General features: G+C 32.8%; 1 protein-coding gene across 1 annotated transcript in view; it reads left to right on the top strand.

Moving 5' to 3' along the window:
• CLVS2 (clavesin 2) overlaps positions 1–27,836 on the top strand; it is a 103,866-nt gene that overhangs the window by 63,556 nt on the left and 12,474 nt on the right. The window contains exons 3-4 of the mRNA XM_074309969.1: positions 22,569–22,679; positions 26,059–26,279. Of these exons, the coding sequence (XP_074166070.1) occupies positions 22,569–22,679; positions 26,059–26,279 (332 nt within the window). The remainder of the gene's footprint in view (positions 1–22,568; positions 22,680–26,058; positions 26,280–27,836) is intronic.

The raw sequence follows: 27,836 nt of genomic DNA, 5'->3' as shown, positions 1-27,836 counted from the left end.
CTTTGTTACTGTTTAGATTTGAGTTCTTTTGAGATTTCAGTTATGGACAAGGGCTTTCTGCTGTGGGAAATGTGTCAACCATGCTTTTCGTTCTCTCTCTCTTTCTCTCTTTCTCTCTGTCTCTCCTTCCCTTCTTCCCTCCTTCCTTACCTCCTTTCCCTCCCTCCCTCCCTCCCTCTCTCCCTGCTTCCCTCCCTCCTCCCTCCTTTCCTTCCTTCCTTCCTTCCTTCCTTCCTTCCTTCCTTCCTTCCTTCCTTCCTTCCTTCCTTCCTTCCTTCCTTCCTTCCTTCCTTCCTTCCTTCCTTCCTTCCTTCCTTCCTTCCTTCCTTCCTTCCTGTCTATCTTCCTTTCTTTTCTTTCTTTCTGTCTTCCTTCCTGTCTTTCTCTTACTTTTTTTTCTAAATGCAAAGACAGTGTAATCATGCATATGAAGGAAAGGGAAACCCATTAGATTCTTGAAACATAAGAAAGTAGTAAAATTTAGAGAGAAGTTATCATTTGGATAGAAAAAAAAAATATATATATATACATATGCATATATGTGTATTATATATATATGTGTGTACATAGATACATTCATGTATTATTCTGAGCACATAAAACTGGTTGCTGAACCATTTTAGAAAAACTGTATATTCAAGTATAATACTTTTTTCAAGCTTATGCTCTAGGATGAGTGAGACTCAGAAAGAGATGGATAAAACTTGGCAGAATAGTGTTGCTTTCATTTTTTCACATAACATTCCTTAGTCTTTAACTCAGGACTTTTTATGTAGCTAGAGTTGTATATGCTATGGCAGTGAGTGGGTAACAAGCATCAACTTGGAGATTTTGCCTATTTTTTTCTCTGTCGCGGTATTAATACGTTCATCACCTATATATACTGGAATATTATAAAGACTCTGAAGGGCACTTAGAGACAGGCTAAATGGTTGTGGAGTCTTAAACAGTTTATCAATTCAAATTATCCTGCCAAAACCATCATAAACTAGGCTTTACCAGACTGCCAAATGAATATTTGATCAAAAAAAATATAACTCTAACCTTTATCTAGAACATGAAGTATATTGGGTTGTTTCTTGAAGGGTCTCATTTGAAGGTAGAAAGGGCTGAAGCAATGTAAAGAATGACTGCTATACATGATAGTGGAAACTATTTAGTCGGTAATTAAAGACCTTAAGGGAACTGGAATTCCTGGTGCAGTTGTCCCATCTCCTACTTCTAAAGCTTTTTAAGAGCAAGTGAATTTCCTGGATCTATTTGATATGTATATATCATTCCCCTCCACCCCCTCACCCCATTAATAAAAATCAGCAACTCTTTCTGTGATTTCTATGATATTAGCTAAAAGGGTTGTTGTTGTTCAGTCATTTTTCAGTCATGTCCAACTCTTTGTAGCTCCATTTTGGGTTTTCTTAGAAAAGATACTGGAGTAATTTTCCATTTCCTTCTCCAGCTCATTTTACAGATGAGTAAACTAAGGCAAACAGAGTTTAGTGACTTGCGGGGGAGGGGGATCATACAACTATGTGCTGAGACTGATGAATCTTCTTGACACCAGACTTGGCCCTCTATCCACTGCACTACCTAGCTGCCTTATGAGATAATGAATTGAAAATTCATAGAATACAGTCCTTTTCATATGCAAGAGAGTATTAGTTAAATACGCTGAGGATCTGGAAAGGACTTAGACAATTCTTTTCCCCTCTATAAAACGGCCCCAAGACAACTCACTTCTGCTAATTGTGCAGTATAATTATCAAGAAAGAAACCAATTAAATTGGAGATGAGGAAATTTAAGAGGATGTAAAAGCTGTGCATTATGGAAGAGGAGTTAACCATGTACTTCCAGGTCCTCTTAGGCAGAACTAGGAGCATAGAGAGACAAATTTTAATAAGATATAAGTAGGTGATCAGGGTAGCTCCTCTAATTTCCTGGACTGTTAGATTTCTTATGGATCTAGTCATTCACATTCTGGCTCTAATTCTGCTCACATTCTGCTGTGGCTGAGTTTTGAAGGACTTTTGCTTAAGGGTAATGTAACAATGCTTTATTATTTCCTGTGATTGGGAACTGTGTCAGAGATAGCTGGCAATCTAACCAGGAAAGGAAGGAAAACCTTTCTAATAGGCAGAACTGTCTGCAAGTGCAATGAGCTTACTCAAGACATAATGACTCCTACTTCCCTTAAGATGTTCAAGTAGGAGGTAAATGATGACTTGTTGGGGAATCTCTCAGGTCCTTTCCAACTCTTAAATTTCCGTGGTTCATAATTTTGACATCAACTGGGATATTATGATGGGTATGTTGAAGCTGGCTTAAAGGGACTCCTAAGTATTGTTAATTTTTAGTGTGAACATGTGCTCTTTGTAAAATACCAAACCCCACAAATCAGATTTATTGCTTTGCCAATTGTCTGGACTTAAGAAAGTGATGGAAATAATGTTAATGATGAGGATTAAATTTAAAAGTGTGTCTTGAGTTCCTCCCCTCCCTTTTCTTCCCTCAAAGACCTGGCCATTAAGCATTTATTAGCACATTCTTCTGTGCCCATGCACACACACATGTGAATATGTATATTTAAACATTTTAAAATTTTAATTTATTTTATTCTGACCTTATGAAATAAAACAACATATCTAGAACAGCAAAATTGCAAAAAAGATTATGGCTTATGAAACTGCAAATCTATTATGTATAACTTGCAATTCCTTGTAAACCTATATATAAATTTATCATGTAAGTTTTTTCCTTTTATTTTCCCCTACACCTTAGAGATGATTACCATTAGACACAAATATTTATATATGTAAAATCATATATGCATACATACATAAATGTGTTTATCAATATCTATATCCATTTCATTCTGCAGGAAGCTTTAGAGACCCAATAGGAGATCTGTTCAAAATTCTTCCAAATACTGGGATTTACCTTATTGTGAGTCTAAGTGTATGTTTTTCTCTGTTGGTAGGGCATCCTAGATATGCTTCAACTATCTCAAGGCACTCATATTCTTTCTTTTCTGATCTACCCTTGCCCAAAACTTTCCTCCACACTGTGTGGGGCAGGGTGGGGTAGGGAAGGACCCTTAGAAACATTATATCACATATTTTCAGATTAAAAAAAAAAGGCCTATAAAGAGATGCTGTTGATATTATAAGGTATTTTGTTACATAACCAGTTGCCAATAAGTCAGCAATTAAAAAAAAAAATCCTTATTTATCTTTAAGATGGTTTGGTTCCATATGGGCAGCTTCCACTTTGGAGACATGGATAACAGTGTTGGACAACTCAGTGCAGAATCTTTTACTACCTCAAGAAAAAAGGCATGACCTGAATAGCCTCTTAAAGGCTTTTTCAGACCTGTGATTCTTATTTACTATTTGTTGTTCTCCATTCTCTGGCTAAAATGCTTTTCCTTAGTGAGCACCTTGCTGAGCCTGTCTATGGTAACATCAGATTTTCTGAGTACCCTGTTATCTAAATTGGATTAAAAGTCAAGTGGGAACACTGATCCATTATTGATATGTTGGTTTGAGGAATAATAACCTTCATGCTGCTGCTAGCATTCAGATTGGAACAACAACTCTTAGGTTTATCTTGATTTCCTCGACTCTATTCAGGATGGTATATTATTCCATATTCTGTTGCACTGAATAATGGTATAATTATTTATTAAATTAATATATATTCATGTTTAAAAACAGACCATGCCAAAAAAAAAGTGTGTTAGAGAACCCTTATGTGCTGGAATGCTTTCTTGCTGTTATTATTTGACTGAAATGGTTACTTCATGAATTCTTTGGAGATGCATGGAGTGGCTTTGTATTATATTGCTGGGGCAGCCTCTGCCATCTGCATGTACCATATACCGACAGTAGACTAATTGAAAAAAGCCATGTCTATTCAAGTCAAGGCTGAATGGCTATGATTTGATTCAATCCATTACCAAGCTTTTCTGATGGAGGAAGCAGCTGGTGAGTATATACCACTTATCTTGCTTGCCAGAAAGAGCTCTTGCCCAATCAGTTATAAGGATGATTAAACTTGTTCAGAACTTAGTGTTCAGAATCAGTTTCATTTTGGGGGAAACTATTTCATCTGGTTTCATCTCTTTAAGAAGTTGAATATATTATATAACTTGAAACTGAAAATACATGTCTCATCCTGTACCTCTTCTCAGAAAATATATGTAATTTTTGCTGGACCTGCCTTCTTACTAGTTAACTAATGAACCATCCTTTTCATTCGAAAATGCTCCCATAGTCCTACATAGACACTATATTTGTTAATCTAGTTTTCCAGACACCGAGATTATTTCTCTCTGATCATCACCTGCTTCTCTGTTCTTTGAAAGAAACTTGCCAAGATTTGGGGGTAGGTAGAATCTAAAAACATAGAACTAAACAAAATTAACTAGCTTGTCCTAGAATTGAGTCTGATTCTTTGGGCTTAGGCTGTAAGATTAACCAGTCATCTATCATAACTATGCTACTTATATGTTTCAACATATTCACTCATATTTCAATAAAACATGAATATCTTAAAAAGTAATTATCTAATCCAATCCAGTCCAATATATAAAAACAGTTTCTGCCTTAGAGAAGTTTACATTTAAATCATGCTGGTCACATAACAACTGAGGGGAATACAAAGTTCATTTTACTAGCCTAGAGATGTTTTCCATCTGAGAGCAGTGATTAAATAGTGAGTTATTATTGAGTTATAATTAAAATATGAAAAGAGACCTGAAGACAGGGAAAATTAGTACTAAAAGTGAGGCAAAAAGGTATAGTTTTATTGAAGCAAATAATCAAAATATATTTTCAAAAAAGTAGTAGGCTATAAGTATAGAACATTGAATATTAGATATTCAAAGGGATATTAGAGTTCATGTAGGGGAACCATATTACTTAAGAGAGAGATTGAAATTTACAAGGGTGAGATGACTTGTCCAAGGTCCCACAAGTAATTATTAGCAGACAAAAAGACAAAAAGGTCTAGACTCCTGATCCAGTGTATTTTAAGAGAAAGAAAAATTATACTTCATATCCCTTCCATAAACCATATGCTAAACTATATATACATGTATGTCTATATAAAACTCATTAACATATGTATCTATATACATACAAAAATACATATACCTTATTACATCATCTCTGATTAAATTTGTACTTTCATGATAAGGTTACTATATAAGAATGTGTATGATGATTTATCAAATAAGGGGGGGAACTGGGGAATGTATAGTAACAAAGCTGATTTTATTTTGTAAAAAAAATGTATATACAATTTTAGATTTTTATTGTATTTTGTGTAGAACCTTTATTTGTTTTTAATTAGTCAAAATCCATCCTATCTTCCCATCCTTCCCTCCTCCCCACCTTTGCCCTAAACTGAAAATAGAAGAAAAACAAATCCATTACAATCAGGTATAATAAATCAAAACAATTTTCTACATTGGTCATGTATAAAAATGTCTCATTCTGCATTCTGAGTTTTTAACTTCTTTATCAAGAAATGGATAGCAAGTTTGCTCATTGGTCTTCTGAAATCCTTGTTTGTCATGATACTCATAAGAGTTTAGCACAATGAAATTTCATCATATTTATAGATAAGTTGTTCCTTTATTCTTCAATTTATGAATAACCTCTCATATTCCCATTCTCTTCCACCCCAAAAAGAACTACCAACATTTTGCCTATATTTTGTAGTTTTTAAGAGATTATTTTGTTTACATCTAATTGATTTAATTAAACTACTCTCCATCTAATTCCTCTTCCCCACTTTTTCCCTTTGCCTCCTAGTTCCTTGATGAGTGTTATATATGTGTGTATCCAGTTCAGATAAGAGTTAGGTTCAAATTTTAGCCAATCCCAGTGACCCTCTGCTTGTTGTTTGTAAAGATGTCTACCAGTGTACCATAATCATGTATATTAATTTTCCCCTAATCTTTGTTTCATTTCCTTTCCTTTTCACACTTTTTCTTCTCACATCTCCCCCTTCCTCCTGGGTATTCCTTTTATCTTATCTTTCCATTCATTTCTTAAGATCCACAAGATGTAATAAAACTACTTCCAGGACTTGTCTATTTGGAATTTTCTATGAGTTCTGATGATAAAAGAATTCAGAGGGGGACACATCATCCCCTGTTTGAATACATAATCTCTCTATATTTGAATATAAACCATCTATTTTTGTTTAGTCCTTTATCATTGGCCATCCATGTTTATACCTTTTTTTATATTTCTCTTAACTTCTACATTTAAAGTTTAAAGTTTCTCCACAGGTCTGGTCTTTCCATTTAGATTGCTTATAAGTTTTCTATTTCATTAAAAGTTCATTTTGGGGGCAGCTAGGTGGTGCAGTGGATAGAGCACCAGCCTTGAATTCAGGAGGACCCAAGTTCAAATCTGGTCTCAGACACAACACTTCCTAGCTGTGTGACCCTGGGCCAGTCACTTAACCCCAGCCTCAAAAAAAAAAAAAAAAAAAAAAAGTTCATTTCCCCTTCTTTCTCAAAAATTATTCCTTTGGGAAAAGAATACCTATTAATATTTCTAAAGAACCTACCTACTCATAATTGAGAGAAGTGTTTTTCCATCAATTTACTCACAAATATATACAGGATGTATATATTCTCTGAAGATAGATAATAACTTTGCTTTCTTCCTATAAAGTTTCCTTTCATGAAACAGTGAAGGAAAGAATCAAGCAATATGTTTGTGCCTGTGTATTATTTTAAACCCTAGCCTAACTATGCTCCATGATGGAATAGCAAAAGAACAATATTTAAAGTTATCATGCAATAGTAATTGTACACTCTTAAGAAACAGTGAGAAGAGCAATAAGAGATTTGCTGAAAGTCATAGTGTCATTAGATCCTCATCAGTCAAATGTCCACATCTGGAATGAAAAAAAAAAAAAAAGAAAGGTTATTTTTGTAGAAATTCCAGAAATGATATATGCCTTTGGGTAGAACATACTTAGTTGATTATTCAGAAGAGAAATGAATGTTGACAGTTATGTTTTCATTAAAGTTCACTTGAACAATGGTCTGAAATTTTGCCAAAGGTTACACAATAAAAGAATATTTTTCAGTTATACAACTCAAACCTACAACATAAATTTTAAAAAGAATGCTTTTAGATGGGAATTTATTATTACTTTTTATGCCTAATTTGATAGACCTTGTTTCCTATGGGTCTTCAATCCCTAAATATTCCTCCTCCACCACAAAAATATACTTTTCTTTTTTCCTCTATATTTTAAATAATAGAACAGAAATTCTGGGTAGAGGAGAAGGATGATTATTAATCCATTTTTCATGCAGAATATCCCTTTATATGAGAGGTCAGTATGACACATCCAAGTTGTGGCTTTGATTTTAAATAATCCAATTTGGGAATGATAAATTGTTTCTTAAAAAGACATTTTGGGATTAACATTTCATTTCCTTTAGAGACCATGAGGATTTAAATTTGCTATTTACATGTATTTTGCTTTCAGACATATCCCATTAAATGGAAAGACATATAAAATGTTCATTTTGTAATACAACCTAATGTGTCTTTGGAGACTGACTTGTTTCCTATAACATGAATTGATTATCTAGTCTTCAGAAATTCTATTAAAATCTTTTCATTTTGGGAGAAGAAAAGAGAGATAAAGTATTAAATTAACTTATTTTAGAAAATGTTATTCAATGTTGGCTATCTTCATGGCAGGGCAATCAAATGTTTTCTGGCAAATCTTTTCTTAAGGTACTTTTTACATAAGACAGGCATTTGCTGTGTTATTTCAACAAAAATGGTTAGTTCTTTTTTATTCAATCACCTTTCTACCTCACTTGTACTAGCCTAGTAAAATATATAAGGTACTTGAGGGCAGGCGCTGTGTTGATGTATAAATGTTGGGGTGGTGGTGGTAGGGAGGGGTGTGAGGGTGTGTGTGTGTGTGTCTGTGTGTGTGTATGTTTATATCCTCATATACTAGCACGGTGTCTTTTCCATAGTACACTCTTAATAAATGGTCATCAAATTTTAGTTCAAATGGAGATTGAGATATATTATTCTAAATTTATTTAAATGGGCAATTCAGAATCCAGATGAGGGAACCTAATTTATGCATAACAGCTCAAATTTAAACACTTATCTCTAGTCCTGGGTGAAGGTCTTTTGTTTTCATCAAGTAACTTAATTAATTTAAATATGGCTCTAAAGAGTCATGAGGCAGACACAAAAAGGAACATGCTGATTAATTGCTAATTAAACATTTTCCTGCCTGCCTCTTCTCATTAAGGCAGAACCCACCACTTCCATTGCTTTGGTATTTTCAGAGTGTGGTTCAAAGTCCCTCATGAAAGTAGTTGACTCACCCATTCTCAACTAGGAACAGTGACATTCAACTTGTAGAATCACAGCTGTAGTTGCACAGACTAGCTATGCAAGCACCATTATTCAAATTAGTTCATCTCCATTAAATTCAGCAAACATTTGTTAAGTATGCAAGTCACTGGGCAGGACATCTAATTTAAAAAAATCTTATGGTATCTATCTTCAAGGAACTTAAATCCTATTTATTGTGGGTGGTGACAGTGAGTAGATTTAAAGGAAAGATATAGAGACTCTAGAATTTGGATGGACTGGCAACAAACTGGATATGGGAAGTGGGGTAGGCAAAAGGGAAGAGGTAATCTCAGGTTTAGAATTTAGATAGAACTGGAAGGACAGTGTTTTTGTCTTTAGAAATAGGGAAGTTGGGTCAGGCTTTGTGGGGTTGGCTTGAAGGAAGAAGAGAATGAGTAAAGTTTTTAATCTTTTCAGCTTGTGAATTGCTAGTAATTCAGCTTAAGTTCTTTACCAGGCAATTGGCTATGTGAGACTGGCTATGTGAGAGTTCATGAGATTAAAGCTAGATACATAAATTTATACATGTCTAAATATATACACATTTAATACAATGTCTCTTGGTCCCTGTATGTCTCTATCTTGCTTTCTCTGCCTTTTTATCTTTCTGTCTGTCTCTCCCTCTTTTTTGTCAGAATCTTTACAATGTGCAGGACCCAATATCTCTTGAGAGAAATCCTTTATTTTTCTGTTTTATTGATTTCACCTTGAAAATATGTGTAAGTCACACAATAGCATAGTGTGCTAACATCAGTTGCTTTTGTTAGCGACTAAAATAAAAAAGGGAAGTTTGGAGCAAAAACTGAACCAACAAAATAGTACTCTTAAGGACAACTCTGATAAAATAAAGGCACTCATCAACCTTTGCCCCAAAGGTATGTTCAGTGTCTTTCTTAGTCAATGACTATGAATTCTCAGAAAATTCTCCTTCCAGTGTCCCTATTTCTGTCAGGGATTGCTCTTCAGCACAGTTTCTTTTGAATCTCTGCCCAGAATCTGAGAGGCAGCATCAGGCTCACTCTTTGTCTTGATTCCACAGTGCTCAGTAGGCAATAATGGGCATCAATGTTAAGCATCATTCCCCTTCCTAATTCCCCCAGAGTTTCCTATCAGGCAGCATCAGACACTGGTCTTTAAGGTCTAAGTTGTTACAAAGAAAGAGTCAAGTTTCAGTGAATGCAAAGGAATGGAAGCAATGTGAAAGGAAGAGATCTATAATTAAAAAGGGGCTTAAGAATAATGCAATAATGACCCCAGGGAGAACAGGGGAAGGGAAATGCTTAGCAAGAGATAGAGCTGAATTTACCCATGCCCAGGGTATCTGAACAGATAGGAATAGATTTTATTTTTTTTCCCTCAATAATTAGCAAAAGGTAAATATATGTCAACTTTTGGTCAAAGGCTACCTACCACTAGCAAGCAACCAGGAAGAACTGAGTTCAAATGAAGCTTAGATATTTACTACTGTGTAACCCTAGGTAGGTCATTTATTTTCTGTGTGCTTAAGTTTATTAATCTGTAAAATGGAGATAATAATAGGACCAGGGCTATTGTTAGGATTAAATAAGATCATAATTATAAACTGCTTAGCACAGTGCATGGCCTGTAATGAACATTATATAAATATTAGGTATTATTATTTTAAAGGGAAAAATAGAGAGAAACTTATAAAAAAAATTGCCTTCAAGGATATAATTGACATGTTGGCATGAATATGCCCCTGCCACAATGTCTTCCAAGTGAAGTCTTTTCAGACTGAATGAGGAGGGGGAGGAGCAAGACTTATGGCTGATATGAGTATTCTCAGGTGAAATACTTTGTATATTTGTCCTCAGGAAGAACATCCTCTGTTCATTAGAAGAATTGTTCCTTGCAGAGAAACCAAAATGTTCAATTTTACAACTGAGGAAATGATTCCTAATTCCAGTATAGGTTTAATCAGTCACTTTATGGTACTGATTTGTGAACTATACTGTACTTAGCTAGAAGAAATTAGTAAGTTGGAAAGTATTGTCTTCTTTCTATATATGTCATATTTAGCTTCTATTTTGAACAATTACTATTAGAATTCCATCCAAAAAAAAAAAACCTCAGTGTAATTTTAGAAACTATGTTAAGGGATTCAAAGTTAATAAAATCACTTGTTTGGGATCCCAGAAGCAAATTCAATTCTATTAAAAACATTTAAATATATTAAAAGACTGAATCAGATATCTGATTTTTTTTTTCCTTTTAGCTGGATATGTTGACTTTCTATAGATTCAGTCTTTTTCTATCTCTATGCACATTAAAGGGATATTAACTATTTAGTTACCATTACCATGTTTATAGGGCAGCTGAATGATGCAGTGAATAATGTGTTAGGTCTAAAGACAGCAAGACTCACCTTTCTGAGTTCAAATATGGCTTCATATACGTACTTACCAGCTGTAAGAGTCTGGGCAAGTTAATCCTATTTGCCTAACTTTTCTTATATGTAAAATTAACTGGAAAAGGAAATGGTAAACCATTAGAGTATCTTTTCCAAGAAAACCCTAAATCAGGTCACTGAGAGTTATACATGACAGAGAACAATGGAACAGTAACTATGTTTGCAGAATAAACTTAGAAATCCAGATCCAGGTTGTCTAGTTAACTCAATACTAACAAGTCACAAAACCACAGTTTTGAGGTTGGAAGAGATTCTGTGCCCATTTTAAACAAAATAGGAATAAGTTCCTAATAAATCCAAAACTTATCTAACAGAAATCCCTATTATAATATGACCAATAAGTAATGTCTGTTTAGTTTATACTTGAAGATCTCCATCAAGGGAGAATCCATCTTCTCTAAGGATAGTAGTAATTGTTCAGAAATTGATCCTAATATCAAGTCTAAATTTTCCTCTTTGGAAATTCAATCCAGTTCTGCTCTCAGGACCAAGTATATCATGTCTAATTTGTCTTCCACATGACAAGGATTCAAATACTTGAAGACAGCTCTTAAGTTTTCTTACCCCTGTGTATTCATCTTTTCTATCTTCTTCTCATGAGATCACTATTTTGTGAATAATTCTTACATAGACCCTACATTATGCTAGTTATATTGCCATTTATTTTGTTGGTCAGTGTTGAGAAACAAAAAAGTAGTGGACCTGAGGAGACTTGAGTTAACTCTCCACACCCCTATAACACTAGCCAGTGCTGTTGTAAGCCAAAACTGGAGCAGTCTGAGTTAATTTTGTCTCTTGGTATCTTGATGTGGTCCTATGGGCAAGGACATTAAAAACTGTTATAGGACGTTTGGTGAACTAAGACTGTAGAAAATTTCCTCAATTGTATTCACATTTCTGCATAGCTTTTTTTTTTTTTTTTTTTTTTTTTAAACACCTAGTGGTTGTTGGATATTTTCATTAAGGGATTTGTTTATTTTGATATATAGTATGAAAGGGATAATCACAAATATGATGATTCTCATTCTTTTGATGGTAGTGTCAGTAATATAATTCTCATAGAAATGCAGCAATACTGCTAGCAGCTTTGAAGATGAAATTAAAGCACTATTAATAATTCAATACTCCAAAGGGATTTTTTACATAATCTAGCCCCCAAAATTAAATTTTTTGTTTACTTTGATTATATTGAGAATTGATTTATCTTTAAATGATTCCTGCTGTAGACTTAATTGAGCTTAAGGGGATAAGAACATCATGGAAAACATACATTCTAAGGGAGTCAAGTAAAACTAACTTGCATTTATTAAGCACCCACTGGGCATAGTACTAAGGGCTGAGGATAAAAAGAAAGGAAAACAAACAAAAACAATTCTTCCTCTCAAGGAGCTCACAGCTTAATAAGAGAGACAACATGCAAACAATTATATATGTACAGAATAAACTGAACATAATCTCAGAGAGAAAGCACTAAAATTAAGGAGAACTTAGAAAATCTTCTTAATGAAAATGAAACATTAGCTGATACTTGAAGGAAGCCAGAGAGGTTAGGAGACAAATATCAGGAGAGAAAGAACACTAGGCATGGGGGATATCCAGTGAAAATGCAGGAGATAGAATGTTTTGTGAGAGGAACAGCAAGGAGATTGGTGTTACTGGATCATGGAATGGGGATGAAGAATTAGAAGACTAGAAAAATTAGAAGGGACCAGGTTATAAAGGGTTTTAAAATGAAAACAAGGGATCTTCTATTTGATTCTAGGAGTGCTGGGAATTTCCCTGGAATTTATTGAGTAGTGGGGTTAGTGTGACATGGTCAGACCTGTGCCTTGGGAAGATCACTTTGATAACTGAGTAGAGTTTGGACTAGAGAAGGAGAAACTATGGCAGGCTGGCCAACCAATAGACTATAGCAAATGTCCAGGCATGATGTGATGAAATTTTGTACCAGGATGATGACAATGTTAGAGAAGGCAGAATAATAAGATTTGACATTTGATTGAACATGGAAGTGAATGAGTGTGAGTAGAACTTGATAACTAAATCAACTAGATTGGGGGGATGATAGTGTTAGGGTTACTAGGTGAGAACTCAGGTTGTCTGGACAATTACAAGGTGAGAACTCAGGTTGACTTGACAGTTCTCTGGCTCAGACCTGTAAAGGGAGTTTACACCTTAGGAATCCTAGAAGGAGCGAGCTCATTGGCTGAAGTGGTTCTTCCCAGAAGCCCTTGCATTATCCCACGCCCATTCTCTGGGAGGATAAAAGAGGCAACATTGGGCCTGGAGAGCAGTCTGCCTGGGGAAAGACAAGGGCTGGACGACAGCACTCCAGGAAGAGGAGAAGTCTCTGCATTACATCAAGCCTGACGGGGCTCTCTGCAGGAAGGGAAGTCACTTCTCTGGACAAGAGTTAATGGCAACTGCCTGGAGACAACGGTTCCCTACAGGAAGAAGAATCTGTCTGAGAGATTTGAGTAGACACAGCAGATCTCTTCCCAGAGAGCGATCCGGCAGCTTCTGGAGACAACAGCTCGCTACATGATAGTATATTTGATAGTAGTAGAGAACTTAAGAAAAGAGAGGATTGGGGGAAAGGTGAAGGTAATGACTTCAATTTTGGACATTTTGAGTTTATGGGACATCCAGTTTGAGATATCCAATAAATAGATGTAGATGCATGACAAGAGGTTTGAGAGAGGCTAAGACTTGACAAATTGATCTAAAAATTGTGTGTATTGAAATGATAATTGAATTGTTGGAAGCTGATAAGATCACCAATGAAAAAGTATAGATGGAAAAGAAAAGGAAGGAAGGAAGGAAGGAAGGAAGGAAGGAAGGAAGGAAGGAGGAAAGGAAGAAGAAAAAATGAAGAAAAGAAGGAGGAAGTAAGGAAGGAAGGAAGGAAAAAGGAAAGGAGGGAAGGAAGAAAGAAGGAAGGAAGGAAGGAGGGAGAGAAGAAGGGAGGTGAAGGAGGAAAGGAAGGAAAGAGGGCCTTGACATATACCTATCATTTGTACACATGATCTGGATAAATATATAACAAAGGAAACAGAAAAAGGGTGATTAGACAAGTAGGAGGAGAACAAGAAGAAAACAATGTAGTAAAAAAACCCCAAAAAACCAAAACCTAGAGATGAGAGTGCCTCAAAAAAAATATGATTGACAGATTCAAAGATTTCAAAAAGTTAAAAAAAAAAGATGACATTTAAGAAAAGACCTTTGGATTCAACATTCAAGAAATCTCTAGTAACTTTGTAGAGTACAATTTTAGTTGAATGATGAGGACAGAAGTCATATTGGAGAGAGCTAAGAAGGAGAAGTAATGAAGTAGAGACATTTATTGTAGATGTCTTTCTCAAGGACTTTAGCCACAAAAGACAGGACAGATAAATATAAGAACAGCTGAATGGAAAGGTTAAGTGAGATTTTCTTTCTTCCTTCCTTTCTTCCTTCTTTTTTTCCTTCTTTCCTTCCTTCCTTCTTCACATTCAGTCCTCATAGTGCTCTTTGTGGATACATATGACTCCATCACAAATCTTTTGAAATTGTAGGCATTTACTTTTTAAGGACATTGTGTCTATGGCTTCTGATAATTCATAAGAGATAGTACAATTTTTGAATAGCCCTCTTGGTATAATAGTGAATTTTTAAAAGTTTGTTATACTATGCCAAATTAAAAAGAATAACATAATTCATTTAAATTTTATGTTAACTAAGTCAGTTCATAAACTAGGAAATCCTGTTGAGGTATTTCCAAAATTATCCACTTCAAAAGGGAAACCTTTATTTGACTGTATGCTTATCAAAGATTAGTTTAAAGGATTACAGGCTTAATATTATTACCACTAAGTTTGTTTAGCAAAGTATTATATTAAGAATATGAAATATATGAAGAGCTGGGGCAATGGTCACTGTATTATCTACTTACTTGAATGAAGGAATGACTTGGGAATGGATGTGTTAAGAAGAGCTGATAACTGTTTTTGAAAGCTGTTAAGTTCTGCTGAGCTGATTTAGTTCATCCTTGTTTGGCTTTTCTTAATCCTTTTGATCACAGATTACTTCCTGCTTTATTTTCTCTAGTTGTGGCGCACAGGAGTTTAACAGAATTAAAAGAAAATTTTCTTTTAGAGATCCAAATGGGCAATGATCATTGGAAAATACACTTAGAGCTCGGTTGTGCCTTAGGGATCATTATTTGACAGAGAGGAAATTACAGATCACAATGCTTTGTGTTACTGCTCTTTCTTTGGTCACATTATATATTATATATTTTTTCCTTCAATTTTTCATAATTTTTTAGAAACATAACATTGTTTTCACTAGAATCAGTCCATTTCCCTAATTTGTTGTACTACCTTGTAGTAGCACTATCTTTATATTTTACAATGTTACCTAATTCTGACTAAATTACCACAGGGGTCCATGAACTTGAAAATTTTTTATATCTTTATTTTAATAAAATTAATTTCCTTTTCAATTATATAATTTCATTCATACATTTATACACCAAAAAAGTGAGAAGGGGACCATAGTCTTTAGGATTACAGAGCTATTATTTCTTTCTCACTTTCCCCAAAAAGTGATTAAGAAAACCAGCTCTGTAGCCTCAGTGACATATATATGTATAAATATACATACATATTTCCTGTAGAGTCTGAGTTATTGGATCTCCAAAGGACTTTCAACATACTATATATTTTGATATCCTGTACTCACTCTTATGGATAGCTATAGCTCATCAAACTAGACTAGAAAATTTGGCTATAAAAAAAAACTACAGATCAAATGGTGGCCACTTTGGGTAGTAAAGACATGATTGAAACATAAAACCCAAGCTGTTGACTCATTAAAGTACTCTGAAACAGTGCTGCACATTTTTATTATCCTAGTCCAGGATTTAGTTTAAAACTTTCACAAGGTAATAGTACCTAATAGCTAATTGTCTAAATCTTTCTTATGTTCTTAAGCACATTGGTCATCTTCTGGTGATTTGGACCCCAGTACCCAACAAGTTTTATGTTTCTGTCATGTTACTATTGTCAGCAAAATGTCACTCTTTATAAAACATATTGGCAGCAATTCTACAGTGTAGCTTAATTGGGCTCCCATGTAGCATGCTTTTATCCTGATCCCATTTGAAAGTGGAGCTAGGTAGAATAAACTATAACATTGGTAACTGGTTATCTTTTGTTTTGGTGATATCCCGATGCCACATTCACTATATTAGAAATTTTGGGGTCATATCAGTTATTCAAAATCATTGTTCAGGAGTTCCTATTTTCCACTGAATTTTTTCTTCCTAGCTAAAATTAAGCATGTTAACCTAATATGGTAAAGGACATTTACATAAAATATATATGGTAAATAACAAAGTGAGACAATTAAATAGCAAACATGCTCAGGACCATTTCCTAAGGCTATTACTTCCAAAAATATCTCCCACTGAAAGTTCAATCTACTCCCTTTTCACTCTCCCTTGCTCTTTTCAACATAATGGGAGAGTCTCAGATTTAATCCTTTCTCTCCTCAACCAAAGAGAAGGAAGCCACTTCAGGTTTTCATAGGAAGTTGTAGGGAACCATTCTGAGTTCACTCACACATACACACACACACACACACACACACACACACACACACACACACACACACACACTCCATTTAATTACAGACACCTTTGCCATGTGGCCTGCTGCCTATTCTCATCTGCCTGTTCCCAACCTCTACTCTAATTGTCTGTTGACTTACTATCCACTATGTCTTTTTCATCCTTCCAAAAAATCTACTCTTCATTAGCCTCTCTTTGGGTGAATAACAGCACATTTTGACTTATTACATATGCTTATGGCATTTTACTTGGCCATGAATATGCCCCTCTCCTTTCTATTCTCAAAACTCATGTTGCATGGAAGCCAATCACCTGAAAGAACTCCAGTGACATCTTTTTTCATATTCATGTTTTTATTAAAAATTCAAATGCTATATGAAAAGCATATTGAAGAAAAGGACAAATTTTCCAATTTTGTATTATATGCTTGACATTGTAATAGTCTTGAGAAATTGGATTCTTTTTAAATAAAATTAGGAAACAAAGAGAAAGGTTCTTTAGTGTTCACTATTCTTATCTATTCTCCAGAAACACTGTTCATTTTGCTTTTTATAGTGTGACACTTCCTGGGATAAAAATTATCTTGTGAAAAAAATCCATGAGCTTTGAAAGTCATGTGCTAAACCTTTAAAAATTAATTAATGCTTAGAAAATTATTCAAGATATAGAAATATTTGCTTTTATGCCACTGTAACAGAATTTTAACTAGATTTATGAGGTAGCTTTGGAAAAAGGAAAACATAGGCCAATAGAATTTGAAAGGGACCTCCAAGAGGGGTTATTCTAACCTCTACCCAAAGCATGAATTCTACTTAAGATAACAAAAATTATAGCAATAATGATGAAATCAAACTGTGGCTGCATCATTCTCAAATATAGTGACATAACATTGGAACAAAGCTTTGATTAATAAAACTTTATCTTAACATTTTAATATATATCATTGTACCAAATATTCATATTCTCCAAGCTATATGAAAGAAGGTGTTTTCACATTTTAGAGACATATAAATCCAAGTCATTTTAGGAATGGACTTAAATTTGTGGGAATGAGTCATTCACTAATAGATACAGAATCAAAGGATATCCAAAAGCAGTTCTTTTTCTTTTTTTGCTGAGGCAATTGAGGTTAAGTGACTTGCCCAGGGTCACACAGCCAGGAAGTGTTAAGGGTCTAAGGCCAGATTTGAACTCTCAGGTCCTCCTGACTTCAGGGCTGGTGCTCTATTCACCGTGCCACCTACCTATTTCTCAAAAACAGTTCTTAAGTAAAGATAGAAGCTACTAAAGCCAAATGAAAATATTCCAAATAATGAATATTTAGAGAAAAATAAATTATATAATTCTACCTGCTAGAATGACAAAGATGCCTAAAGGGGAAAATGACACAAGTTGGATAGGTTGCAGAAAAACAGGCACATCACTGCACTCCTGGTGAAGCTCTGAAGTGGTATTGCCATTATGGAAAACAATTTGCAACTATTCCAGCATTGTACTAGAGCTACCTCAGACTAGCCTGTGGAAAAGCTGATTGTTAAAATTTCAGCTGGAATAGTCACAACAAGGAAATTTGCAACTCATAAATTAGACTTTGCTTTATTGTTTTGTTGATTGTGTAGAGTACTTAAAAAGTGATGAAGAAAATAATAATGTAAACATAGAAGTATGCAATGCAAACATTTTTTCAGGGAGCTGGTTGCTATACATTTACCAGTATACTCCTAGTAATATAAATAAATAAGCATACAAAAATTCTTCTAAGGAAGAACAATAAAACCCAAATTCAAATCCAAACTATACCAAAATGCAACAATAATTAGAAATTAAGGGAGTGACTACCTATTGAGGACTTTTCAAACAAATGATGGTATACTGATTTAATATAATATTATTACAGCATAAGAAGTGATGAAATGGATAGTTTTAGTTGGAATTGGGAAGACCTGCATGAATTTGCATTCTGCATTCTGTTGCAGGATAAAGCTGATCAATACTCTATAGAAAAAAATTTCAAAAACTTTAAAACTAATAAATTCAATGACAAACTGTGATTCTAGAGGACTGAAGATGAAGCAAACTATCCACTTCCTTACTAAGTGGTGATAAATTCAGAATGCAAATTGAGACATGCAATTTTTGGATATGGCAGATGAAAGAATTTGCTTCACTTGACTATTCATATTTATTGTGAGAATAGTGTTTTAATTTTTGGTTAATTGCAGTGATTTTTTAAAATTCACAAAATTATAGAAACATGAGATGGGACATCCAAATCATGGGAACAAAATGAGGTGCATATAATCCCTATTAATCTGTTTAGTTCTGTAGTTATATGTAACATGCTTCCTATGAGGCTTCAGATGAGAATCTTTATATCTTTTATTTTAGCCAATTAGAAAAAATACTCACATGTACCACAATAGTTAGGAAATTATTATTATAATTACTAATATTAATGTAACAACTTGTCCCAGAACTGTTTTTGATCCCCATAAAAAAGACAGGAATAATGACAATGATAATCATAAAAAGTTTGATGCTCATAACTTTTTCAATTAATATATTTTTGTTTCTGCTCGAACTCTTGACAGAATTAAGTAGAATATTAAATGATAGTATTGCCACATAAAATATATTTTTCTGGACTGTTTGTTATTTGGAGAAATATGGAAAACATTGGAGCTCCTTTTAGCTATGAGGTATTGGACTTCTGAGAGTCAGTTATGATACAAGACTCTATTCAAAGAAAAAAGTGGATATCGATGGTCTATTACAATAGGCATGGCTTCTCCTTGTATGATTAGGAAAAAGTGTTCTCTCTGCCCTAGCTCATATTCATTCTAACTAAAGGGGAGAATTGCTTTATGATAATCCAGGCCTTCTAATAAGTAGTCAATATGGATACAGTTTTAGTATATATGTATGTATATATTGTACACAGATATATGCTTTCTTTTTTAAAAGAATGTTTTTATTTCATTTTTTCTCAATTACATGCAAAAACAATTTTAACATACATTTAAAAGTAATTTTTGATTTTCAAATACTCTCTTGAGAAGGCAAGTACTTTGATAGAGATTATACATGTGAAGTCATGAAAAAATATTTCCATATTAGCCATGTTGCAAAAGCGAACTCAGACCAAAAACAGAAAAAGAAAGAAAACCATAATAAAATAAAGTTTAAAAAGTATGTTTTGATCTGCATTCAGACTCCATCAGCTCTTTCTCTGGAGGTGAACATAATCTTTCCTTGTATGTCTTTGGAATTGCCTTATATCATTGTATTGCTGAAAATAGCCAAATCACACACAGTTTATTATTGTACAATATTATTGTTATTGCGTGTAGTGATATATTGGTTCTGTTTAGTTCACTTTGCTTTAGTTTCCATAAATATTTCTATGTTTTTTTTTTCTGAAACCATTCTGCTGATTATTTTTTTTACAGCATAATACTATTCAATCACAACTATATGTTCAATAATTCACCAATTGATGGTTGTCTCTTTAATTTCCAATTCGTTTTTTTACCACTAAAAGAGTTGCTAAACTCTTTGTACATATAAGTCCTTTTCTATTTTTAAAAAAAAATATTTCTTTGGGCTACAAACAAGCTAGAAAAATAACAAATTAAACCCCTCCATTAAATACCAAATTAGAAATTCTGAAAATCAAAAGAGAGATTAATTAAATTGAAAGAAGAAAACTATTAAACTAATGAAACTAAGAGTTGGCTTAATGAAAAAAAAGTTTCCTCAATTATATGTCTTATTTTCTTGTTTTTGCTATTTATTTTAATGTGGTATTAAAGTATATGTTAATTTAATTAGGAAGATCTTTTCAAGTTCCTCAGAGAATTTCTCCAATTCTTCATCCCATGCTACACATATTAGTGCATGAAGCTGTAATTATCTCTAGTCATCATATGTTAATTATGAACCCTGCAATGTAAGATTAATCAAAAAGTTTTGTCAAAGGATATAAACAGTTTTCAAAAGATGAATTATAAAGCATTCACAATGATATGAAAATAATCACCAAATCATCAAAAAAAGAAATGCAAATTAAAATAACTCTGAAATTTTACCTCATACCCTACAAATGGGCAAAAGATGATTAAAAATATGGCAACAGACAATATTGGATTAGATTATGGAAATAAAGACATACTAACACATTGTTGGTGGAGGTATGAAATGGTACAGCCATTCTGGAAAGCAACTTGGAATTATTCAAGTAAAGTGACTAAAATATTCACACTTTTTGAACCAGAAGCTCTGTTACTGAGCTTTTTTTTTTTTTTAAATTTTATTTTTTATTTTTATTTTATTTTATTTTATTAATTTTTATAATTATAAAATTTTCTTTGGCAGTACATATGCATAGGTAATTTTTTTTTTTTTTTTTTTTTTTTTTTTTTTTTTTTTTTACAACATTATCCCTTGTACTCCCTTCTGTTCCGAGTTTTTCCCCTCCTTCCTTCCACCCCCTCCCCTGGATGGCGGGCATTCCAATACATATTAAATATCTTATAGTATATCCTAAGTACAATATATATGTGCAGAACCGAATTTTGTTGTTGTTGTTGTTGCAAAAGAAGGATTGTATTCACAAGGTAAAAATAATCTGGGGAGAGAAACAAAACAAAACAAAACAAAACAAAACAAAACAAAACAATACTCACAGTTTACACTCATTTCCCAGTGTTCCTTTTCTGGATGTTGTTACTGAGCTTTTATTTATTGAGTTTTTGTTATCAAAAACATCTCCACATATTTATAAAAGCATTTTTGTGATAACAAAGAATTGGATGGAAAGTAGATGCTAATTAATTGGGGACTAGCTAAACAAATTGTGCTACATGAATGTAATGGAATGCTACTGTGCTATAAGAAATGGTATTTGTGAGGAATACAGAAAAGCCTGTAAAGACTTTATGAAATGATTCAGAATGAAGTAAGCAGAATCAAGAAAATAATGTAAACAGGAAAGAACAAGAAAACATAAAAAAATTAAAGTAAATATAATACATTCTAAAGATTAATTGGAATTCAAAGGAAAAAAAATATGTGAAAATACTTTGTCTACTCACTGGTGAAGGTGGAATATCTATAGGTGTTACATGTTGCACATATTTTTGTATTTTCTCAATGTATCAATCAGGTATGCTAATTTTCCCTTTCTCTCTAAAAAAATACTATTTGTCATATAAGATGTATCTTTGTGATGATATAAGGGGAGGGAAGGATACATGGTAACATGTGAAAGAGAAAACACCAATAAAATTATTTTTAAAGGGATACACATTTAATAGTGTTATTACTGGATTAAGTGTATCATCAGTTTTTTATTTGTGCATAGTAACAAATTGCTGTCTGAAATGTTTGGATCAATTCACAACTTCACCAAGGGTGCATTTGTGTCAAAATGTTTTCCATTGTATACAAACATATACATATATGTGAAAATGTATTTTTAAATCTCTTAAAAGTATTCTGATTTTTACATTTCATTTGTACCTTAAATTTAATGTTTTTACTTTTAAGCTTGAAATAAGGAAAAGAAAACTTTTAAAATGCCCACTCAATGCTTAGTATGTGGCAGACTCATGCTTATATTAGAAGCAAAATACATTGATATTTTAAGGGAAAACAAAACAAAACATCCAGTTTGGTAGAAATGCTTGGCAAACTTCAAATGCTTTTTATTTATGCTCCATAATGTATATTGACTGACTGCTAAAGAGGGGTGTTGGAAAATTTACAAGAGTTTATTTGATTTTGAGGACATTTTCTTGCTATCTTTCAATGCTAATTGACAAAGATAATGCTCAGTGAAGAGAGTTTGTTAACACTTCTCTTTTCATAGGCAATTAAACCACTTCTGAAGCATCTAAATTTGTTTAGAACATCTTTTCAAAAGAATGTTAAGTGCCTAAAGAAAAGGACAATTTGGATTTTTTTTTTTTTTTTTTTTTTTTTTTTTTGGTCTGTGTCTCCATCATCCAGTACAGTGCTGTGTTCATAATATTTAATATTTAGTGAACTCAATTACTTAATCTTCTTGGAATAATCAAACATATATTGGATTTTTTTTATGTGATACTGCAGGACAGTTTTCCAGCTCGATTTGGAGGAATTCATTTTGTTAATCAGCCTTGGTATATCCATGCTCTGTATACTGTTATACGGCCTTTCCTAAAGGAGAAGACGCGCAAAAGGGTATTTTTAATATTTCTTCTTTTCTAATATTATTAATTCTGTACATTCCATGATATGAATTTAGAGTAAAAATAAGTTAATATAAAACATATGTTTAAATACTTCTATATATTTTCAGCCTCTTTTTTCCCTCTGTGTCTTTATCTCAGATATTTATGTTGAAGAATTTATGTATGTTAAATAACATTTCAAAAATAGCTCTCCTATGTTCTAAAGGAAAAGAAAATATATTACTACAAATATAAACCATAGCCTTATTCCAATCAACCAGAATGTCTTTCGTGATATGAGGTTTTAGTAAAAGCATGATGGAATTGAAACTTAAAATAGATTTAAGTGACTCACAGTTTATCAATGGTAGCGCCCAAACTCTGATCTAAGAATCTTGACTCCCTTTCTAGTGTTTCCTTTTCATCTTGCTGACATTTACATTTTAAAAATATAATTTAATTTAACATATTGTAATTGGTCTATTTGAAGTAAAATGACATGTAATGAATGTATTTATGTACATGCATATCTATTTATTTTCCTTAAGTACATGTAACTTGCCAAGGTCAGTTATACTCTGAGCTACCTAACAGTAGTTTCTATAGGGACTCAAATATTTTAGTTAATAGAATTCTGTCACTGGATTGCTAATTTTTGGTGAATTAGAATATGGTAAGATATGTAATATTGCAATTATATTGAATGTAATTTATTCTTTTCTTAAGTATTAAGAAGACAGTGTTTCAATGTAGTCATGGATACCCAAATCCCATGTACTTGTAAAAATGTCATTTATTTATAATAATAAAAGTTAATAATATGTAATATATTTGTGTCATAGTAGAGCATGAAATTCTGAGTCAGCAGATTTATGTTCAGACTCTTCCTTGCTAATTTAGTTTTTGCATGATCTTCAAGTTACTTGAAACTCTTTTATCTTAGTTTATCTACTTCTAAAATTAGATAATAAAATCAGCTTCATAGAGTTATTATAAGAATTAAATGAAAATGTGTATGTATGGGACTTTATAAATTTCAAAATGCCATATAAATGTTATTTATTATTTTAGTAATAGTCAATTATTAGAAATACCATTATAGAGAACAGTATTTGCTATAGTCAGGATCTTATGAGTACTGTCAAAATTATTTAAGGAATTACTTCAACAAATGTGAAAATAGAATTAAATCATTTTTAAAAATAGAAGAAATTATTCAGTATGTTAGGGACATCACTTTCATCTTCTTTTCTTTCCACATTCCCTAATAGTGGAAAGAACAGTTTATCATATTTTTGTTTAATTATTCACTCGTATCTGACTCTTTGTGATCCTGTCCATGGAGTTTTCCTGACAAAGATACTGGAGTTATTTGATATTTGTTTCTCCAGTGTAAACAGAAGTTAAGTGGCTGGCCTAGAGTCACACAGTTAGTAAGTATCTGAGGCTGGTATTTAAATTCAGATCTTCCTGACTTCAAGCCCATGTTTCATCATTGAGCTCTCTACCTGCCTATATCTTATTTTAGATATACATTCATATATATATATATATATGTCTATATATATATATGTATATGTATATACATATATATGTACATATGTGTGTGTATTCATAGAGTTAAATATGCATACACACATTTATCACTTATGTATTGTGTTGAAGCATTAGTTCACACCTCAGATTTACCCCCAGAAAGAAAAGCAGTGGAAATTTGGATAGTGCTAGTATCTATTCCAGTTTTAAGATCTGATAAATGTCCTTGCAATTACTTTTATGCTTCTCTTAGCCATGTATGTTTTAGGCTACAATTGATTTTAAAAGAGAGTCTAAAATTGCTCATATGTTTAATTTTCAAATAAATTATTCAAATAAATTCAAAAACACATTTTGCAGTTCAATTTGTTAATGCTTTTTAGAAACTGTGAATGTTTGTAGTGCCCACCTCTTCTTGTTCATGTTATTGTTGAAAAACAGAGTTAGGAAAAGATTGAGATTCTCTAGCTGGATCTTACTGTATGGGAACCTGATCCTAATCCAGGTTCAAAAGAGAGATCAGAACTTCATTTAATTAAAATTTGGTTAATCAGGAAAATTTTATATGAGAATATAATTGAGTGTCATATCGCCTATTATTTTCATATATGTAGACACCTTCAAAATATTATCCAAATGTTTGCTTTTCAGATGCTAGAATAGGAAGCTTATTAGTAACTCTTTTTTGATATTGATGCAAATCACAAAAAAAGTATTTTTGAAAGTTTGATTAATTTTGTAAAAGTTTTCATGTTATAAAAAATTAAACAGTAGAATAATTGAAATTCATTTTAATAATTACTTGCAGATGGAATTAGTTACATACTAGAACAAATCATCTAAAATATTATCTTTTATATTTCATATTTTTAACTTAACCTTTATTGAACTTTAAAAGGACAACAGATGGATTTTTCTCTTATGAAATTATTTTTAGGAGTCTGTGACTATGAAATATAAGCAATATAAATTAGTTTCTAAATATCCTAAGATAAGCATTTAATTTATTTTATATTTTATCCTTTCTAAATTAATTTTTGTATTTCTTTCTTTAATTAGGGACAATATTTAATCAGATACTACCTCAAGTTTCAATGATAATAAGAACCACTGGGTCAGGATGGGGGGGGGAGCAGTGTTTGAGAAGAGGAAGAATGGAAGATTATAAGAATCCTGGGGAATGGTAGTGGTATGAGGACAATTCTAAGCATGTGAATGACTTCAGGTTTCCATGTTTACAGGAAGGTTTTTAAACATGTATATTTCAACTATTTAGAATATAATCCACTGGAAATCTGTAGTAGAGAAGTTACCTAGAAACACTAGAATGGTCAAGTCCCTTGTAATACAAAATGCTACCCATTTTGAGGGAATTCAGAACATTAGAGTTAAATTCTTTCTCTTTTGCATTGTAGAACATCATTTAGGACTGCTAAGGGGAAGGCATTCTTAGTAGCAGTTAGGAGAAGGGTATTATACCCATGTCAATTTATAGGCTTAATATGTGAAGTGGCAGTGTTTAATTTCTGAGTCCTTTGTTAAGTATTCTTTTTCCAATATAGGTCAGTAAGGTTTACCATACAAACTATATTGCTAAATTTTAGGTTGGCCAATGGATATGTTTATAGTACACATTCAATTTCCTTCCTAGATCAGAATAAACACACACACACACACTCTCTAGCCTAGTTTAGCACTTTGGTCATGGTATAACCTAGAAAAGTAATTCTTCATCTTCTTAACAGTAGTTATGAAAAATTGTCACAGGATTGTAGTATTCTTTTTAGTCAATGTAATTCTGTTTATTTTGTGAGTTGTGCTTTGGATGACTTCTTTTTCTTTTGAAAATATAGATATTTCTGCATGGAAATAATCTGAATAGCCTGCATCAACTCATTCATCCAGAGATCCTACCTTCTGAATTTGGAGGAATGCTACCCCCCTATGATATGGGTACATGGGCAAGAACACTGCTAGACCATGAATATGATGATGACAGTGAATACAATGTGGACTCCTATAGTATGCCAGTAAAAGACGTAGAGAAAGAACTATCTCCAAAGTCCATGAAGAGGTATGTCAGAAAAACCATGTTGGATGTCACCATGTAAATTAAAATTTCAGTTAATATTGTAAGAAGATTTTTGCTTTACTTTCTGTGTGTGTGTGTCTGTGTGTGTTTCTATCATATGACAGGCCCTTGTATATTGAATATGTTCTTGTTGAAAACTACAAAAAGATGAGATTCTTAATCTAACATGATTTCCCCCCCCACTTTGAGATAACTATCATAAATTCTCTAAAATGGGATATGAATATACTTATTTCTACCTAATTTTCAGCTTGGGTTAATCTAAGGTAATTTGGAGACAGTGTGACACTGAGTTTAGAACCCTAGATTTTGAGTTAGGAAGACTTGAATATGATTGCACTGAAACCATTTTATTAAAAGTATAACTATGTGCAAATTATATAAGTTAGTTGAGTCTAATTTCTAAAAGAGGGAGAATAAAATTATATACCTTATAGGGTTATTATGAGAATCAAATTAGATAATGTATAGAAAATTATTTGCAAGCCTTAAACTATTATAAAGATATGAATTATTATTATTTTTATTATTCATTATCATTATTAAGAGCCCCTCATTCACCCACCTGCTGGGGAATTTAGTTTTATTCTCTGCTTATGTAGATTTCTGAAGATCCATTAGAAAAAGACACTTTTCTTTTTATGCAAACTACCAAAGAGATACTTTCCACTGTACATTTCTGAATCTAATGTCCTAAATTTAAATTTTAGAGTCATAAGATATATTTTCAAAAAAATTCCTTTTGTTAATGGCAAAGTATCAGGGATGGTTGGGTACTTTTAAGATGTATTCCTGGTATATAACAATCTTGCAGATATCTAGCTGAATGGTACTTAGTGACCCTGAGTAGTCTTTATGGAATGAAAGAGAAATGGAACTGAAACAAAATTTAGGTTGGGATATAAGCCCATAATCAGTTTATGCCTGAATTATTTTATTTAGAAGATGTTCTACATTTGCAGTGGTTCATACATCCCAAAACCAATTCTGACATCTATAGTTCATAATGAGAGCAGATTAAGAACCTTTAGGCTTTATGTTAAAGTTTCCATCTTCATATACATTCAGAGATTGGGAGAAAAAGGTAAAAAAGATATAACTTTAAAAGAATAATAAATATTTTTAAAGTAATATATTAAAGTTCTATGCATCATAATTTCATTGATGTGGATACTTCTAACAACTCTCTTCAGAACCCTTCCTCAATAGTTAATCTTCATGAGTTATTGTATGACTTTTCTACTTCAACATCTAAAATCATTAGCTTGTGGTTAGGCTTCTAATGAAGAGTCTGTCCAAATTTATATAGTACTACTATTGTTATTGTTGAAAAGTAGTTTATTGTCAGTCCCACTTTTTCTGCTTAGTAGGAACTTCCAGTGTTTGCCCTCAATACATAATACTTTGCCAAGAATGAAAACAAGAGCAAATCTATGCCAAAATGAAATCAGAGTAGGACTTTATAGAGGCTCATGTGATGCTACAAGCAGTCCCAAAATAGCCTGTCATTTCTTATTAGAGCTTGGTATATTTTTCAAT

The sequence above is a fragment of the Sminthopsis crassicaudata genome, chromosome 4 (genome assembly GCF_048593235.1).
Source record: "Sminthopsis crassicaudata isolate SCR6 chromosome 4, ASM4859323v1, whole genome shotgun sequence".
In the NCBI taxonomy this organism is placed as follows: domain Eukaryota; kingdom Metazoa; phylum Chordata; class Mammalia; order Dasyuromorphia; family Dasyuridae; genus Sminthopsis; species Sminthopsis crassicaudata.
Note: the sequence above shows the minus strand (reverse complement) of the source record. Positions and strands in the feature narration are given on the sequence as shown.